Source organism: Epinephelus fuscoguttatus, linkage group LG3, assembly GCF_011397635.1.
Source record: "Epinephelus fuscoguttatus linkage group LG3, E.fuscoguttatus.final_Chr_v1".
Classification (NCBI taxonomy): domain Eukaryota; kingdom Metazoa; phylum Chordata; class Actinopteri; order Perciformes; family Serranidae; genus Epinephelus; species Epinephelus fuscoguttatus.
The window spans coordinates 1,790,751-1,810,253 of record NC_064754.1 but is presented as its reverse complement, the minus strand read 5'-3'; the positions used below and the strand labels follow the sequence as shown (position 1 = coordinate 1,810,253).

Sequence of the window (19,503 nt, the reverse complement as noted above, 5' to 3'; positions counted from 1 at the left end):
ATGACGTAGGCTGCAGTATGCCATATGACATGAAACGATACTTAAATGTCTCAGACTGAGGCAGTGAAATGTTATTAGCGTGTAACATAAACGATACTCTGTATGCAGAAATATTGATTAGGCTGACCAAACGTCCTCTTTTGCCTGGACATGTCCACTTTTCACGTCCTGTCCAGGGCGTGTTTATAAATTGATGATAATGTCCGGTTTTCCTTGTGTGTGTGTGTGTGTGTGTGTGTGTGTGTGTGTGTGTTAGAGTGCGGCACAGGCCGCATATTTCTGTCCGAACCCGACAGTCATTCTGTTTTGTTATGTCTGAAACCGAACCGTGCCCGACATTATTTAATGACTAAAGCACTGAGTTTGTGTCACACAGTTGTCATGGTTACAGGCTATTTAACAGGCCGGGCGTGTGCTGTGGGTGCTCTGCGGAGAGGGAGACCTTCGTGTTTGAGACGGGAGCGGGAGGCGGGAGGTCCGAGGCTTCCAGCGAGGGGAGAGGTAGAAACAAATAGCCAAAGTGTGTGTGTGTTATGTTCAGGTGTTGTTACGTTAATAACAGTGTCCAAGTAATAAACAGGACAGACAATTGGATTTTATTTATTTTTACACTACATTTTCACTGAAAGCTGACCGAATCCGACCCGAGCCCAAATACAATTTATACATTTTTAACCGAACCTGGTCCGACCTGTCGGCTAGGCCTACCGTTGGGACCCGTCGGGCTCGGATCGGGTAGCCACACTCTAGTGTGTGCATGTGTCCCCTATCTATTGGGGCCTATCTGAATTTCTGTCTTTGAGAGATATTATTTTGTAATATAACTGAATTTTCTATCCATACATACAAACTTTAAATATATTAAAATGATAAGGCATCTTTGAGTAAACTGCGAGTATCATTTAAGTAGGCTATGTCGTGACCTTAAGATGATTAGTATTTTTGTTGGAAATAAATGTATTTTCATATTATGTGTGTGTAGAACCTGATTTTATTGAGAATAGATTCTGTGTTTATTTGCGTGAAGGAACAAATCCTTCAAATCAGAATGAAAATGGTTTTTAAGTTGCTTCAAGTTATTTAAAATCACAGACATGTCGTGCATTTACCAGAAAGAAATGAGACTGATGTCTTCTTGTGCGTATGAATAATGACTGCCTTTTTTTTTTTTTTTACACAGAGATGGCGCTATAGAGCCACTACAAAGTCCCCTCTCTATGCAACCTTTATGTTTTTACACAGAAGCAAGCAGTGGTGTCATGTCACTCCACTGTGGGATTATAGTCAGCATGCCGGCAGAGGCGTGACAGGCGTGACAGGCGTGACGTGAAACACAGCTTTGTCTGCCTCTAGTGTGGCATATGAGATATGCATCGTCAGAGCTTTCTTATCAATAACAATGGCATTAACGTGTCAATAATAGTCGTTATATGTTATATGGCGACTGATCTCGTCCTCTGCTCTGAGGGTAAACGAGCCTCATGGTTTTCACATTTAACCGACATTTTCAGCCACTATTCTTCGTCTTTGAGTTAGCCGCTAACTGCTAACAGCTACTTTTAAAATCAAACCAACCAACACATCCTCAGTCCGACCTCGTCACATATTGACGTTTTGGTCATGGACTTTCCAGGTCCACACATGACATGCAAGGTATCCTGGGTGTGTTGGTTGTTGACGTTCTGGGACACTGTGTCAGGTTCTCTTCTTTCAAGCTACACTTCCATTTTCAAAGGAAATTTCATTTACATACAGTCTCTCTTGTAATAAATGCACTACGTACATACAACGTCGCGAATTGGCTTTTTTTTTCCTTCAGCAACACGCACTCATGGTTGGGTTTAGGAAAAAAGAACAGGGTTTGGCTTTAGAATCTTGCGGGACGTTGACACCACTCTCTGGGGTGAAAGTCGGTGTTTGTTGGACCCATCCACCACCACTCCCCATGTGTTTCCCTCTAACGCTGCCGGTCACTGTTAAACTACAACCGCAACCAGCCGCGTACCATGCCGAAGTTAAAGGATGTCTTTTGCCGTTGGTTTTTGATGCTGCATGACATCGCCCAAGCGCCGGATTTCAATGACCTTGGAGACCATGCTCGAATAACACATTGTCAAAATGTCATACCAGTGCCAGCCAAGATCCAGTCATTAGCCCATTTTAAGCTGCTTCTTCAAGGTGGGAATTTCATGCCTTGCTTATCTTTGTAAAAGGCACAAACACTGAATGGAGGGATCAGAGTTGAGAGCTGAGGTGACCTCTGTATAAATGGAAGCCCAGCAGGACAGGTTGTTTCTATACAGGAGGGGACTCTCCCTCCTACAGTGAACACAGAGACACTGAGGGACTAAACGAAAATAACCCGAGCCCAAACCCAAAGCCAGGGTAAAGAGGCTCAGTGAAGGTGGTGCTGAAGGTGTGGAGGTGGATCAGTGAGTCAGAGGAGACTCTGTAGAAGGACAGAGTGCCAGCAGGACAGTCCACATACACTGCTACTCTGTTAGAGACAGAGGAGGAAGAGGAGGAGGAGGAGGAGGAGGAGGAGAGGACTGTACTCCTCTTGCTGTGCCAGACAGAGTAACCATCAACATCAGAGCAGCTCAGACTCCAGGACTTATTATTCCCTCCGAACCTGCAGCGATTACCGCTCCCTCTCCTCCTGATTCCTCTGTAACTCACTGATACATAAACTCTTCCTCTCCACTCCACCTCCCAGTAACAGCGACCAGTCAGACCAGTTTTACACAGTAGCTGAGGCCAGTAGTCAAATCTCTGCAGATGATCAGAATATGGCAGCTCCTCTCTCACTGCTGTCACCGTCCTGTTGTTGTCGGACAGTTTGAGGTTTCTGTTGACTGTGTTTGTGTCCAGTGTGAGTTCACAGGCATCTGATGGAGAGAACAAGACACAAACCAGCAGCAGTTCATCATTTACCTCCTATTATCACTATATGTTGATCTAAAACACCCTCCAAGGCATAGCCAAAGTAGTCTGAAAGCTATTCTTGTTCCATTTTTAGTACACATACATTCATGGTCTCATTTGAAAGTTAACACTTGAGTTTTTTCCTCGACAGTCAGAATCACTGGCTGAATCCAAATCTCCACCCTCTGGACTTGCAGACTGAGCACTCGCAGACTTCAGGCGTACGTAATGTGACGTCTTCACTGTCATCACATAAAGTCTGCAAGAGCAGGAGTCTGCAGCACTATAAAAGGAGCTAATACACAGGCTTGGAGTCTGTTTGGCTCGTTTCTGTGGAAACATTTAAGAGACTATCATGCATACGGTGATCACTGCAGCAATCGCCTACGTGATCAGATTGCACAGCTTCTATAGGCTAGGCTGCAATATTAAAATGCATATTGATTACCTCTATAGCCTATACTTCCACATATTTCTGTATCATGATGTTGTTGAATTTTATATTTGGCCTACATTATTCAAGTAACGTTTTAATATTGCAATTTATAATAAGTTTATGTGGTTTTGTGTGTGTGTGTGTGTGTGTGTGTGTGAGTGTGTGTTTTTCTGTCAGCAGTTTGGAAAAGTTAAAATGTCACGTCCATATTGCAAGGAATTGTGGGTAATTAAACTAGTGAAGTATGCTGAAGTCTGCACCCCAAGCGGACTCTCTGGAAGTCTGCAGAAAGTCCGCTTGAGGCCCCTTGGGGACTGAATGAATTGTGGATGTGGACAGCCCTAAGCACTCCTGGACTTCCTGTGAACTCGCCCACAAAGGCGAGTTCCCCAAAAGGGGACCGTAGCATGAAGCCTCTCATAGTCCAAATTCAAATTAGATTACAATATCACAGAAGAAAAACATTTTACACGTTTTAAACTTCTGTCCAGGCGCTTTTCAAAACAGAATTGACGACTCGCGGTATGAGTTATAACTGACAATTGAGCTGCAAGGACTGGAGCTTTCCAACAGCAGTTTGCTTGAGTAAAGCACTTAAACATTGCGGTTGTTTACACATTATAATCATCAAAGGTCAAATCAAAACCATGTGAGGGCCTGCAGGCAGGCCGTCGGATTGTTAAGAGGTTGTTGCTTCATTAACAGACTGACTATTAGATCAGAACTTCACAGTGACTCGTCGTCATGGACCTACTTCAGTGAGAAATTTTATGCAGATACACAAGCTGTTGATTTAAACTACTTTAACATGTGCTGCCTTGTTTTCTTGAATCTAAGTGAACACACACTTACACTTTCTCAGACCAGGTTTCAGCCTCTGCTCTCCACCGTGTTCCAACCTGGAGGAAGAAACAAAGTCAGAATGAACCTTCAGAAGCTTCCTCATCAGTCATCGCCATAAACCTTCACTCAGAACCTCAAGTCTCTGCCTCTTTATAAAAAGATCTTGCATATCTGCAGCTCACTCAGAATGCTGCTGCAACAGTCTGAACAAAGTCCTGAGCAAAGTCAGTCATCCACCCTACGAGAAATCCTGATCTGGATTTAGATCTGGTACAGAGTGTGAGCCAACAGGTGTCAGCTTGGCCATGTGACAGAGAAACTGTGAGAGCTCTTGTTGTCTGCTCATACCTGAGAGTGTCCAGTCTCCAGTGTGGGTCCTCCAGTCCAGCGGTCAGCAGCTTCACTCCTGAGTCTCCTGGATGGTTGTAGCTCAGGTCCAGCTCTCTCAGATGGGAGGGGTTGGATCTCAGAGCTGAGGCCAGAGAGGTACAGCCTTCCTCTGTGATCTGACAGCCTGACAGCCTGGAGACAGATAGACAGACACAGAGTTTACACATAAGTACATGTCTTTTTGTGTTCTAATGGGTGTCCTTTTCCTTGATAATCAGACTTCCTCATCATCCTGTGTTAATGACACCAGAATCAGTTATAAATCAGTTATCCTACACTTGCATATGATGTCATAAATTGGTGCCCTGTCCAGATGGAGGGCAAGCAACTGGAGGCAAAGACTACCAACATTGCACAGGTGCCTAGGATTTGTGTTGTTTACCACTATTCCAATTGATCAAACTGGAACAAACGGCCACTTTAAGTCTCAAAAATAGTGGGACGTAAAGGGGAGAAGAAAAAATGACTAAGAAACAGCAGCAGATGTGGATCAAAAACTTCCATCTTCAGTCAACTAATTTCAAACATTCAAGCTTAAGTGTTGTGTTAAATATGCCCCTAGTTGGATGCAATAACAACGTGCTGTGACAACTTCACAGTGTTTTTAGCCATGAGCCGGTGTTTCACCAAACCTCTAGGAACGGTAAACCTTAAAGATAGAAATCAGTATCTAAAGTTAGCTAACATTACCTAGTAACATTAGTCTGACAGGTGGTGCGTTCATGCATAGAGGTGAAATATAAAAGACAGTTATACTTAAGCTGCTTACTCACAAACCAAACACAGAGCGGCAGTAGTTTCAGTTGTCGACCCAGTGGCACACAAAACTGTTGTAGTCCACTTGACTCCCATACGCTTTCAGCAGCTAACTTAGGAACATTAGTATTGTTATGGGGTCCGGAGAATGAGATAATTCGTAACGACAATCATTTATCCAAAACAATGTATGTAGTCACTTTCCTCTATATCCAATTCATGCACTATAAACATATCACTTCCTGCCCTCCATCCGAATTTTTTACATTAAAATAGTCACGTGATTGCAAACAAAATACTGTTGGATATCATCAGTGACACTAATTTGTATGGCCAATACCATTTAAATAACCATTTGTTAAACAGATGGTGAAGCCTGACCTGAGAGTTTCCAGTGTACAGTTTTGACTCTCCAGTCCAGCAGAGAGCAGCTTCACTCCTGAATCCTGCAGGTCATTGTTATTCAGGTCCAGGTGTCTCAGACTAGAGGACTGGGAGCTGAGAACCAATGAGAACTCCTGACAGCATTTCTCTGTGAGCCTAGTTTGACTCAACCTAAAATGAAAAATAAGAAACATATTTTCTGATGTTTCAATTTAGTTTCCCAGAACTGTCTGTGGTGGAACTGGGACTCTTTAAATTTTGGCATTGACAGTAACATTTGATTTTGAGAAAAAAACTGAACTGATAAAGGAAACATTGACATTGAAACTCATGTACTGACACTAAATAATAAAACATGAGCATTAAAAACATTTTATTTTAGTTTGATATTTTTGCATGCTGATGTGTTTTTTGATGACAAGTTTCAGATTTTTTTTCTTTATGACACTTGTGACATATCTGCCACTGTTTTGCAGTGGAGAAAAGGAGTTTGAGAAACAGGTTTATTGACAAGTAGATTTTCGTACACAAGCAATTTACCTTGCTGATTATGGTGGTCATGAAAAATAAAGTTCTCATTCAGTCATAGGCATGCAGTGCGAAACTAGACCATAAAACATTTTTTGAGGCACAATATGGTGTTACACACATGCATCAGAGTGAGTTCTGACCTGAGAGTTTCCAGTGTACAGTGTGGACTTTCAAGTCCAGCAGAGAGCAGCTTCACTCCTGATTCGCGCAGGTTGTTGTTACTCAGGTCCAGCTCTCTGAGACGAGAGGACTGAGAGCTGAGAACTGGGAACAGAGCACCACAGCTTCTCTCTGACAGATTACAGCCACTCAGCCTGAAGGAGAGTCAGAGATAAAGAAATACTGATACTGTTTCTATTCTCTATAATGTACTAAAAGCCTCTCAGTTTTAGAATTTCCTTATTTCTATTGATGACTTACTAATTGGTTATGAAGGATCTGGCTCTTAGTTCCAGTTTTCTCAAATTAAAGGCCTGGGATCTAAGAACTGAAGTTGAGTCCTGACATTGTATATCTGTCGACCTCTGGCAGACAACTGTTGATTTTGTAGGCTGCAGTGTGTGACTTTGGTTTGCATATTTTATCAACTCTAGCTAGCTAGGATAAGACAATGCTAATACTAAATCTCTGTGAACTAGTTGTAAACTACCGTAAAACTTCAATTAATAGCCCAGGCTCTTATTTGCTTAAACCATTGAAACCAACGGACCTATATTTGAAACAGGCGTCTATTTGGAACTGGCCTTTATTTTCTCTCACATGTTGCTCGGCAAAGATCAGGAGATACAATCAAATTGTTTATATAAACCAGTATGAATATTGCTTGTTCAGATTTAGGCTGAATCATTCATTTGATCTAGCTTCGTCTGACAGCACATCAGAGAGAGATAGTCACGGCTTTCAAGGATTACGGCACCCGGGATACTGACACAACACCACTTTATCCTGTTTAAACAATACTTACAATTTAGATTAATTTTCACAAAAAAAAAAACCCCAAAAACTTTTGTTTCTTTTGATCTGAGGACTCTTACAGACTACAGAAATATGAATAACCTACAGGGTAATTGAGGAATGAGATACATAATTTGAGGTAGCCAACACCTCGCTTTTGTACATCCAAAGACTTCTAGACAAGGCGTCTAACTGCAACAGGAGTGTCAGAATGTATAGCCACGCCAGGCTAGTAAAAGAGACTGGGTTTATAATGGAAGTTTTACGGTACATCTCCAGGTGACTTTTTAAATGTTAAAGAGTATAATCTAACCTGAGAGTCTCCAGTGCACAGTGTGGACTTTCCATTTTAGCATAGAGCAGCTTCACTCCTGAATCCTGCAGGTTGTTGTTACTCAGGTCCAGCTCTCTGAGATGAGAGGACTGGGAGCTGAGAACTGAGGACAGCTCCTGACAGCATTTCTCTGTGAGCCTGGAGTGACTCAAGCTGAAATAGAAATAAAGAATATTTCCTCTATTTTGCTTGAGCATCCCAGATATGTTCAGTGTGAATGTATGGTTACATTGTACCTTGACTGTCTGAGTGGATAGACTATTTCTATTCCATATGTACAGAGAATGATCTCCCTGCTGTCAGGGTATGTGAATACTTGTAAAAGACACATGGGCTTGCCCAGCCACATCCTAGGGTTAACCTATAAATCACCTGTGCTGGCACGTAATCACTAATAGTTTTATCAAATCTGTCTCCAAGTGGCCTTAAAGCTGCAGAGAACCAAGGTTACAATGTAACCACACATTCTCAATTGTATCGAGACTATCTCTCCACTCCATCACATATTCCATTTCCATTGTATGGTGAACTCTTTGAGTGAGGAGACAATGCTACTCATAAGCCCAATCTGTGACACAGTGGTAACACATAAACTATTTACCTCAAGGCCTCGCAAACAGCAAAGGCAAAGCTTGAGATGCAGAGGGGCGGCTGAGGCTAGTCAGCAAGACGCAAGACTGACTCAAGGAAACAAATTAAACGCCCTGCAAGAGGCAAGGCCAAACTGAAATGAATTGGCCATGGTCAGCCCACAAACAGCTGAGCTCACCAAGGGAGAAACAAACAGGTGAAAAATTAGCATTGCCCACAAGGCCTAGTCACTGTTTAGTCACATCCATCTCTTACTCACTGAAGAAGGGGCTGGCTGCTAAGTTCAGACTGTAAAAGAATGAATGTGGACTGAGATGCCCATGTGGCTGCTGTACATATAGTAGTGAGAGAGGCTCCCTGCCACAAGGCTCATAAGGGATCAGCCCCACAAGGGCTGAGTGTGCCCAAAGTCCGGTTGAGACCGGCACAACCAAAAACACATATACCTGCTGAATTGTGTCAACAACCCAGTGGAACAGCCCAGGCTTCAACAAGGGTCTACCCAAATGACTGAGTTTGAAGTAAACAAACAGCTGATCAGTCTTCCCTGATGTACTCTGCCTGCCGAGGCTCTGACACAGCACAGCATGGACAGGAGCTGCACAACCTCCTGACCTCCTTCAGAAGGGGAAAGTGCCCATAGCTCAAGTGGCTGAGCCAGGTGGAACTCGGATGGAACTTTGAACAGGAACGCTGAACTGGGGCAAAAGATTACACCCGACTCATGCTGCAAGACCCTGCAGCATTCACTGTGAACTGGCAGTGCACAGAGTTCACCTAGCCTTCTGGCAGAGGTAATGACCAACAGGAATGCTGTTTTGAGAGAGACCCATTTCAGTTCAGCAGCCCTAAGGGGCTCAAAGGGGGGGCGCTGAAGTGCTCCGAGGCCTACATCCAAATCCCATGGAAAGGACAAAGGTCTAGTCCTTTGAACTGTCAGCCTGTGGGCGCCTATGAGAAACCAGGAAATCAGGGAACAGTCATCCTTGCTTAGTGTGAATTTGCCCATACGAACTGCCTTGACGGCTGCCATTATCCCTGCCAGGTTAGGGCAGACTTCCCTGCCTGAGTAGGCGTCCACCTGCTGAACCTCGCACCGTGTAGAGCCGTCTCCCAGCGGTACAAATAGGGATGGATATCATTAAGATTTTAATGATACTCCTTATTGATTTGGTACTTTATCGGTACTCTTATAGGTTCTTTTTTATTTCTAAATAACTACTTTTTAGAAAATATATTGATTTAAAAAGAATAAATCCAGAACAGGATTATTGAATATTTGAAATAAAACAAATAGTTGTTTCTGGAACGGTAATTTTTACAACAGAAAAGTCACTATATAAACATTATTCTAGACATCACAATACTGAGTGAAGTTTAGTATTCATCAGTCAGTCCTCCTGTCCTCTGTCCTCTGTCCTCCTGTCCTGCTCCCTCTCTGCTGATGTGATTCACTGTGTGCAGGTAACATTAGTGCTGGTAGAGAGAGTTGGGACTGTTTGTCTCAGCCAGCAGCTTAGTTTAAAAGTGTCAAACTATGGGGCGTCGGTGGCTTGGTGGGAGAGCAGGCACCCCATGTACAAGGCTGTTGCCGCAGCGGCCCAGGATTGAATCCAGCCTGTGGCCCTTTGCTGCATGTCACTCCCTCTCTCTCTCTCCCTTTCACACTTGTCTGTCCTATCAATTAAAAGCTTAAAAATGCCCAAAAAATATCTTTAAGAAAAAAAAAAAAAAAAAAGTGTCAAACTATGTTAGTCTACATGCAGACAGCTGTCATTTAAGCTTATTAGTAACAATTCACTATTAGCCGAACTAGCGTGCTGTCTAAATCAGCGTGTAAGACATAACGTTAGTGTCGGTGGATGAGAGACTGTGGAAGGAGCATACTGAATATTGCTGTCTACATGTTCATCCTGCTGAACACATGTATTGATACATTACTGGCATCTTACTAGCTAAGGCTGAATTGCACTTAACAGTAACGAGAGTAGCTGCCGTCAAATCAGGTGATTTTAGAGTTATCTTAACTTCGTTTCCACCGGGGCCGCTCAGCTGTTCACCGGTTACCGTGTCGTGCAGGCGTGTGTGTGTATGTAGAGGAGATCAGTGATGGCACAGTGCGCAGATGAGAGGCTGCAGGATGATAATGAATTAAAACAAAATGTGTAACAGTACTGATAAAGGAATCAATACCATCAGAGCTCATCAAAACTATGGTCTTTGATAATTTAGCCCCGGGGCTAATTTAGTACTGGGTTTCAGTACACATCCCTAGGTACAAAAAGACAACTCTAGCGGATGGGGCCCGGGCCTCTTGTATAGTCCTCACTACAGGCTTTGACAAGCCCAAAGCTAGGAGGCTGCCCCTTTCAGGGGCCAGACCACCGATCTGAGCCCTGCTGGTGGAACAGGGTCCTGCTCGCCTGCTACAGCAGGTTTTGCTGAAGTGGGGGCTGGAGCGGAGTGAAAGGAGGAAAGGCGTAAAGCAGACCTTGAGGCCATGGGTGTGCCAGAGCATCCCATTCCAGACGTGGATAGTTGTCCCTCAGGAAAGGGCTACCTGAAACTTCTTGTGCCCTTTGGTGACTTTCCCATGACTGCTGTAAAAACGTAACCCTATTTGGCCCAGTCGTAGTTGAAGGTTCCACAGGCAGTTTCAATAGATAGGTCCGATCCACTTGCTGGAGCTGGTATTGAGACAGCCAGCCTGCAGCCTAAGCCTGCCCCCTTATAACCGAGGAGAGGTTTGATGAAGCCGTTAGGAGTTCATTCACAAGACTGGAACCCTCAGAGCCCTCACGTGCCTGATGGGACAGGTAATTATGGTATAGGGCCATAATGGCTCCAGGTTTAGCCAAACAGGTTTGTGAAGCCATAGTCTTCAGACCATCCATTACTCAGCAGTTCCTGCCAGGGCAGGTGGCTTTGCCAGGCATAGAGTTGGAGGGAGAGACCAGCAGAGAAAGGGCTTGATCCATTAAACAACATTGTTAGATGACTGGGTGTTTTGTAGGTTAATCCCAGGCATGACTGGACAAGCAGGTGTGTCTTAAAGAAGTATCTGCGTACCCTGACAGCAGGGAGATCATCCCTGTACATATGGAATATGTAATGGAGTGGAGAGAAAGCCTTGATACGATAGAGAAAAGGGTTCCGTGTATATATCGAGTGGATTGTTATTGATGGAAAGTGCAAACATATTGTCATCAAAGTATAAACCAAAGGAATATTTGTCTCTTTCATATAGTTCGTTAGCAATAATTCAAGAATGTTTCACTAATGGGTAAACAGTGTTATCTGTTATGATGAAAACTTATGACAGCCCGCTCTGCTTAGAATTTTCTGTTTGAAATATGCTGGACACAAGATGTGTACTACTTCACTTAAAAGTCCACTCTCAGTGTGTGTGCCCTGAAGGCATCAAGCTTTCACATTCATGTGCTCACCCAGAAATCTCTCCAATTTACACAGGTGCAATACAATGTTGCACAAAAGTATCACAGTGGGATCTGACCTGAGAGTCTCCAGTGTACAGTGTGGATTCTCCAGTCCAGCAGAGAGCAGCTTCACTCCTGAATCCTTCAGTTTGTTGTTACTCAGGTCCATCTCTCTCAGACTGGAGGACTGGGAGCTGAGAACTGAGGACAGAGCTCCACAGCTTCTCTCTGACAGATTACAATCACTCAGTCTGAAAAAGAGTCAGTGATACATATAATTTACAATGTGAAAAATACATTTCTATTTTTTCCCTCTCTGAGTTGATAATTATCCTAGTTGATATTACTGGAAACTAACTGAAAACTATTGACAAAAGCAATCTTCTAGCTCAGATCACAAAATGAATACATTTTAGACTTAAATGAACTAGACTGTAATTTTCATTCATTCATCTGTGGAGGACCAATCATACAGAAGATAAAAGGACATTAAAATTGATCAACTTATCAATTTGTTGACTTAATCTTGTTACTCGAAATTGACTGAGACATTCATCACTGAGTACAACCCATCACATGTGACAGAGTTAGTATCTGCAGTTGTCTGCACACTTACAGAGCTTTGTTGGAGGCTTTGACCACTGGCAGCAGCCTCAGAAGAGCCTCCTCTGAAACAGAGTATTTCTTCAGGTCAAACACGTCCAGATCATTTTCTGATGACAGTAAGATGAAGACCAGAGCTGACCACTGAGCAGGAGACAGTTTATCTGTGGACAGACTTCCTGAACTCAGGTACTGTTGGATCTGCTCCACTAGAGAACGATCATTCAGTTCATTCAGACAGTGGAACAGGTTGATGCTTTGCTCTGGAGACAGATTCTCACTGATCTTCCCCTTGATGTACTGGACTGTTTCCTGATTGGTCTCTGAGCTTCTTTTCTTTTTCAGCAGGTCTCGTAGGTGTCTCTGATTGGTCTGCAGTGAAAGACCCAGGAGGAATCGGAGGAACAGGTCGAGGTGTCCATTTGGACTCTGTAAGGCCTTGTTAATAGCAAACATGTGGACCTCTGTCGTAGATGTTTTGCTGAAAACCTTTCTCACTTGTCCACCACAAGTTTGCCCTGGTTCAGACATCACATTCTTGTTTCTGTTAACGAGTTCCCTCTCTACATATAAAGCTGCCAGAAACTCCTGAACACTCAAATGGACAAAGCTGAACATCCTGTCTTCATCTTTCTTCCTCCCACGTTCCTCTTTGAAGATCTCTGTGAACACTCCTGAGCACACCGAGGCTCCACTGACATCAATGCCACTCTCTTTGAGATCTCTCTCGTAGAAGATCAGGTTGCCCTTTTCCAGTTGGTGGAAAGCCAGTTTTGCTAATGATTTAATGTACCGCCTGCATTTTTTGGGATCATACTTGTCTTTTGTCTGATGGATCTGAAACTTCAAAAATTCTGCGTACATCTCAGTCAGGGTCTTGGGCAGCTCTCCTCCCTCTCTGGTCTTCATGACATCCTCCAGAACTGTAGCAGTGATCCAGCAGAAGACTGGGATGTGGCACATGATGTGGAGGCTTCGTGATTTCTTGATGTGGGAGACGATTCTGTTGGCCTGCTCCTCATCTCTGAATCTCTTCCTGAAGTACTCCTCCTTCTGTGGGTCAGTGAACCCTCTAACCTCTGTCATGATGTCCACAAAATCAGAATGGATCTGACTGGCTGCTGCAGGTCGTGTGGTTATCCAGAGGCGAGCAGAGGGAAGCAGATTCTTCTTGATGAGGTTTGTTACCAGCACATCCACCGGGATCGACTCTGTCACATCAAAGTCCGCCTCCTGGTTTTTATTATTAGAACAGTCCAGTTGAAGGCGGCTCTCATCCAGTCCATCCAACACAAAGAGAAGTTTGAACCTGCTCTTGTCAAAGTTGGTGTTTCCTGATGACTGCAGAGTTGTAAAGATGTAATTAAGAGCTTCTCTCTTGATGTCTTTGGTCTCCCTGATACATTCATGAATGAGCTCTGCCAAACACAACTTCTCTCTTTTCCATAAATTCAGCTGGCGGAAGGTGAAGGGGAAAACAAGATGCACATCTTGATTGGTTCTTCCTTCAGCCCAGTCCAACACAAACTTGCGCACAAGAAATGTTTTTCCAATTCCTGCGATTCCATTGGTCAGCACTGTTCTAATGGGTTTATACCTTCCAGAGGGGGGTTTGAACATGTCACAGGGTTTAATTGTTTTCTCTGTATCTGCTGGCTTCCTCTTGGCCTCAATCTGTGTGACCTCATGCTGTGTGTTGATGTGTACGTCACCTCCAGCTGTGATGTACAGCTCTGTGTAGATATCATCCAGACACTCCTCATCCTTCTTCTGTGCCCACCCCTCTTGTGCACACATAAACTTATCTTGGAAGTGTGACTGAAGTAGGTGTTGGTAATATGAGACGTGCCGTGGCTCTGGTACTGGAACAATCACATCTGTATGACATCACCCAAAATACAATTATTTGAATATCTAAAGGCAATTGAATTGAACTCAGCTGGACTTAGTTTTGTCTTAGAAGATGTTTCACCTCTTATCCAAGAGGCTTCATCAATTCATGCTTGTCTGACGAGGCTGGAACTAGTCTGACAAACTGGTGTGGAAAAACCCAGGTATTTATCCTCTGGGGAGGTCTTCACAAGGCCAATGATGTCACTGGTTCATTAGTGCTCCAATGGTGTGTCAACGACAGTCGTTAGAGTCACATGAGGTCATTTGTGAATGACCGTTGTTTGTAAAGGTTAAGCTGTTTAATCTCCTGGGCAAGGATAAAAGGACAGCATCATCATCGTTGCCCGTCGTTGACACACCATTGGAGCACTAACAAACCAGTGACATCATTGGCCTTGTGAAGACCTCCTCAGAGGTTAAATACCTGGGTTTTTCCACACCAGTTTGTCAGACTAGTTCCAGCCTAGTCAGACAAGCATGATGAACTGATGAAGCCTCTTGGATAAGAGGTGAAACGTCTTCTAAGACAAAACTAAGTCCAGTTGCGTGCGATTCAGTTACCTTGAGATAACTATGACCTGGATAAATGAAAATATCCACAGGCAATTATTTGAATATAACATGTCTTTATTTCCTCATAAAATCAAAGATGTTTGTATAAAACTTTGGGAATAATTAGTGTATGAATTGATGGCCAGAAGCATGTCTTGTAAGGTCACATTGACTTTGACCACCAAATTCTAATCATTTTGTTCTTAAGCCCAAGTGGACGTTTGTACAAAATTTTTAAAAAACATTCTTCAAGGTGTTCTAGAGATATTGTGTTGAGAATGTGACAGACAGGGTCACAGAGACCTTGACCTTTTACCACCACATTCTAATCAATTCATTCATAACCCAAAGTGGACATTTGTACCAACTTTAAAGGAATTACCTTAAGGTGTTCTTGAGATATTGTGTTCATGAGAATGAAACAGATGCAAGGTAAAAACACAAGTGTTTTGTCTGTGGGTTATAGTGGAGCTGATTTGTGTATTTGTGTTTAAAAATTAACCCTTCACTAGGCCCCGGTCAAGCTGCTGGAGCTAGCATGGAGCCCACGCTGTCACTAAACTGCTCTCCCTGAAGAAATATTTTTAGAAAAATAAAAAAGCTACTCCTGAGAGAAGCAGACAGAGGGGTCTGCAGTCTGTGTTTGAAGGATATATCCAGGATGTCAAACTGACTCAGCAGCAACAACAGGTTAAAAAGACAAAGATAGTTAGAAGCTGAAGCCGAACTATAGGCTACAGATCACAGTGTAAAAGTGAACCACCACATCACTGCTGAGTGAGAACTGTCCCTTCACCAGTGACGGGAAACCGGAAAACTGCTGCCAGCCGCCGGACATCTGCCACTGGACTTCCACTGGCGGATGGACAAGGAGACCTGGGGGAAGTCCAACAAGCTGGTTGAATATCAGCAAAGTTTTCCCTGCTTCCCTTCACTGGTTCCTGTACAGGTCTTTATTCACTGTTACAATCATTTAAAAGCAAAAGCAGCATGTGTATACATTCAGAGGGCTTTACCTTCAGTAGCTACATAACCCTACACTTTTTGGGTTTGACTTTGGTTTTGGAACAGGGAAGAAACGTATATCTTCTTCCACTGGAACACAGCCAATGCTATGCCATGATTGGCCAGTCTGGGTTCGAGGGGCGGAACTTAGTGAAGGGTCACTTGTTGCTATAAGGCCATGTTTAATGTGTGTTAGAGGTTTTGAATCAATCGAACTTACTAGTGTCTTAGAGGTGTAACTGCAGAGCAAAACAGACACACCAACACACAAGTCTAATTGCTCACACTGGTGTAGGTTCTGCTTAGGCTACGGTGTAGGATCTGTGTAGAGCCAACGCACAAATATAAATCTGCCTTAAGACGTGTGGACGCTCTGATGATGCTTCGACTAAATTTCAGTGAGTTCTCCTGTCTTTGCTTTCCCACAGTTACAATAAAGTCATGATGTCTCACACAAAAAGTAAAACGTACACTTTATACATACCAGAGAATACAGCAGCTTTACCTTCGCTCTGAGAGGAGGAAGTTCTTCTGTTCTCTGAAGTCTCTCCAATGTCACCGACATCCACTGACACTGTGTGGGACAGGTTATGTGTTATTTTTTAGTTGGACTTACTACCCCTTATTTATCATTGACTTAATCAGTGCTTGTTAACTAACTTTCATTTTTAGTTTTTTTTAAAAATGTGTTTGTGATTGCAGCAGCATAGAGGGCGGTGATCTATGCATTATGTGGCTGCATTTAATTGGCCGCAGCTGGTGATTGATCACTGGGGCGGCGGTATATGGTGCAGCGGTCCTCCGCTGTCTTCGTTTGCGCTCCCCCGCCACATCACTTCCGGTCCAGAGGTGTGTCGTCCTAACAGGTATTGCCACTCTCTGCTGCTTCACTTCACAGTCTGTTTTCCCATGAAAAGCAAAGCACCAAAATTCGTACATATCCCACTACATAATCATGAGCCAGTAATTCGAGCATAACTCAATGCACTGACGCGAGTAAAAAAGGATGTGGTCGCAAATGGTCCAGTAAGGGGATAGGCTTGAGTGGTGGATGGATCACAAACACTTTCCCAGAGACCTTCCACTGGAGACCAGTGTTTGGAACCATGTGAACTTTGAGTCATTTTTAAAGGACGTCCACACCATGTTTCCTCTCCCTAAGCTGAACCTCAGTAGCTTTATTTGCCTAAACCTAAACTCCATATCGTTGATTAGGATGTAACGTCATTCATGGGTGCTAATTTGTCTGATATCATATGAATTGTGTGAGGATACATTGCTTGCATTAATATCTCAGTGTCTCAAACTGAGGAGTAAATAAAAGAATAAACCAGGTGGTGTCATCACACCTCTGATGATTGACAACCTGAACATTTTCTCATAATTCTGAGATCAGGCCTCCAATTGTTCTTCTTTGGTGAATACAATGAGCGTCTGTACAAAGAGCCTGTTCCTCTACAAGTATTGTGTTGCTCATGTCAACTCACTGTTTTTGCCTGAAAATACAAAATAAAAAAGTGTGACTGACCTCGTGGTCCTGAGCTGGTGTCTGACAGACTCTGCACCAGATCATTCCTGTTGATCTTCTCTAAGACCTTCTTGGTCACCTTCAGAGCTCCATCAGGTTTATAGGTGTTCACCATCACATTCACTGTGTCCCGCCTTTCTGCTTTCTCCAGTTTGGACACTTTGATGGCTTGGTAGCTTTCCAGGATGTCAGGCTGCTGCAGGTACCATTTGAAGGTCTTAAATTCATCGTCTTTCAGATCCTCCAGAGCGTTCAAAAGGTCCTCTGCTGTCATCATGGCCTCCTGCTAAAATCAAGCAATCATTTGTTTGTAGAGTCTGGACAGTTACAGCCACACATTCAAAGAGCTGAAGTCTGCCACATTATCCATTAGCTTTGGTTCCACCGACCACTTTTTAACACCATACTTAATATAACGCCATGCACATCACTCACATCAGGCTGTTCACATGCACTGTTTGTGTGTTTTCCTATGAAAAATAATGCATACTTACCCTATGAAATCATGAGCCAGTAATCTTTGCATACGGTAAGCCATATATTTTGGAGGGCTGCAATCATGTAACCAATGTTCTGAAGGGGGTAAACAAGAGAGTTTGTCCTGAGTGGCCCAGACTGGGGTGGGTTTTATTTTGTAGTTTTGGTCTGTGTTGTCTGTCTGTAACTTACGTTGCTTCCTGTTTGACCAGGACCTTCTTGAAAAAGAGATTTTTAATCTTGAGAGGTTTTCTTTTTTAGTTTTTCTGGTTAAATAAAGGTTTAATAAATTAAGAAAAAACACAGAACTTTTCCCTGGAGACTGCTGTTTAGAACTGTGTGAATCATTTTAAGGTACGACCTCGCCATGTTTCTTTTCCATAACCTCACCTCTGTAACTTTACGTTAATTATAGTTCCTAATTATAACTTTATGTTAAGGACACAACATCATCTGTGGGGCACTAATTCATAGGATATCATACAAAGTGTACCCATCATACAAGCGTCCATGATCAGACCTGCATTACTGTATTAACTACATAATGAGCTGAAGCATAAAAAGAAAATCACAAAACTCTTACCTGAAAGTTTGGAGAACATTAGAACGTGTCGACAACATCAGAGTCGGGTCACTCTGCAGTCTGGCTGCTGTGTTTGAGTCAATAAGTTTACCAGAAGTGGAGAATGAGGAAATGCACATGTGTGAACATAGAAGTGAAATCCCAACTTCATCTTATTCAGGTTCCTCTTTGTTGTGTGACTTCCTGTAAAACTTTACATTACACAACTGCATGATGCTGTGTTTGTGTGTTTAGTTGACACTTGCTGTCCTTTAACTTTTTCAAGATAGAAAAATTGTGGGTTTGGCTCATGGAGATTCAAGACTCATGATGAACGCGTGCAGACACTGAGCCAACGCTGGCCCGAGTGCTGCAAACTGCAACTGGTTCTAAGGGTGCTTTCACACCTGTAGTTCAGTTCATTTGGTCTGGACTATGGGGAAAATAACTGATATATTATTGCATTACAATAATGAGGTCACGTGAGGTTCTACAGACTGACAGGTAACTTGTTGACTGGATTGTTTTGGCGACTGCCATGTTGCATCACTACGACCCATGTGGGGAACTCACATTCTGGTGACTGACAGAGGTTCATGCAACACTTTAATGCTTCTGATGTTTATATTAATGTTCTTTGTTGTCACAATGCGCTCATGAAGAAGTAGCTGATTATGAGCATTTATAGTTTTATTTGACTGCAAACTGACTGCATGTTATGAATAATGAACAACAGGAAGAGACAGTAACTATTTAGAGCTTATTACTGTGGGATCTGTTGAGTAATCAAATACTTAAGTACATTTTCAAACAAGACATCAGTTACGTCCGTTACTTTTAGAACGCTGGTCCTTCAGCTCCGAAACAGCAACGGCTGTTGTTTGGTTCTAATAACGGAGATAACGTTAAACCTATCAGTCTGAAAGAAGCCACGGAGCTTGTGACTCGCTACGTGGTCGGAGAAATGCTGCCGTTGTCTACGGTGGAGTCTGAACAGGTGGAGTAGGACTCGCTGACAGACATATTTCAGACTCAGGACTTGCATTATGCCTGGTACACGCTACACGCTGGTACTCACCAATTATCCCCGGTCGTCTTTCACGGCGTGTGTGATGTCATCGGGTTATTCTTGTCCTGTTTTTATTACTTTCACTATTATTTGAGTCACTGTGTGTGTTCATGTGCCAGCCGACATGTTGTTGCAGTCTCCTAAAAGCGTCAGCAGATGGCAGGAGCTACATTTGGAGCGCCATACGTAAACTATCAAGCTACTGTATCTTCCACAGGAAGTTCTGACAAATG

The 19,503-nt window shown here is 43.2% G+C and overlaps 1 protein-coding gene across 1 annotated transcript; it reads right to left on the bottom strand.

The window, feature by feature from the left end:
• Positions 1–731: 731 nt before the first annotated feature.
• On the bottom strand, positions 732–18,039 carry LOC125886154 (NACHT, LRR and PYD domains-containing protein 12-like). The gene is made up of 11 exons (XM_049572157.1): positions 17,657–18,039; positions 17,163–17,445; positions 16,140–16,208; positions 12,198–14,061; positions 11,659–11,832; positions 7,533–7,706; positions 6,406–6,579; positions 5,732–5,905; positions 4,553–4,726; positions 4,214–4,260; positions 732–2,888 (listed from the first exon to the last, which is right to left on the bottom strand). The coding sequence occupies exons 2-11, from the start codon at positions 17,437–17,439 to the stop codon at positions 2,320–2,322; spliced, it is 3,696 nt and encodes a 1,231-aa protein (XP_049428114.1). The 5' UTR covers positions 17,440–17,445; positions 17,657–18,039; the 3' UTR covers positions 732–2,319.
• Positions 18,040–19,503: the final 1,464 nt, after the last annotated feature.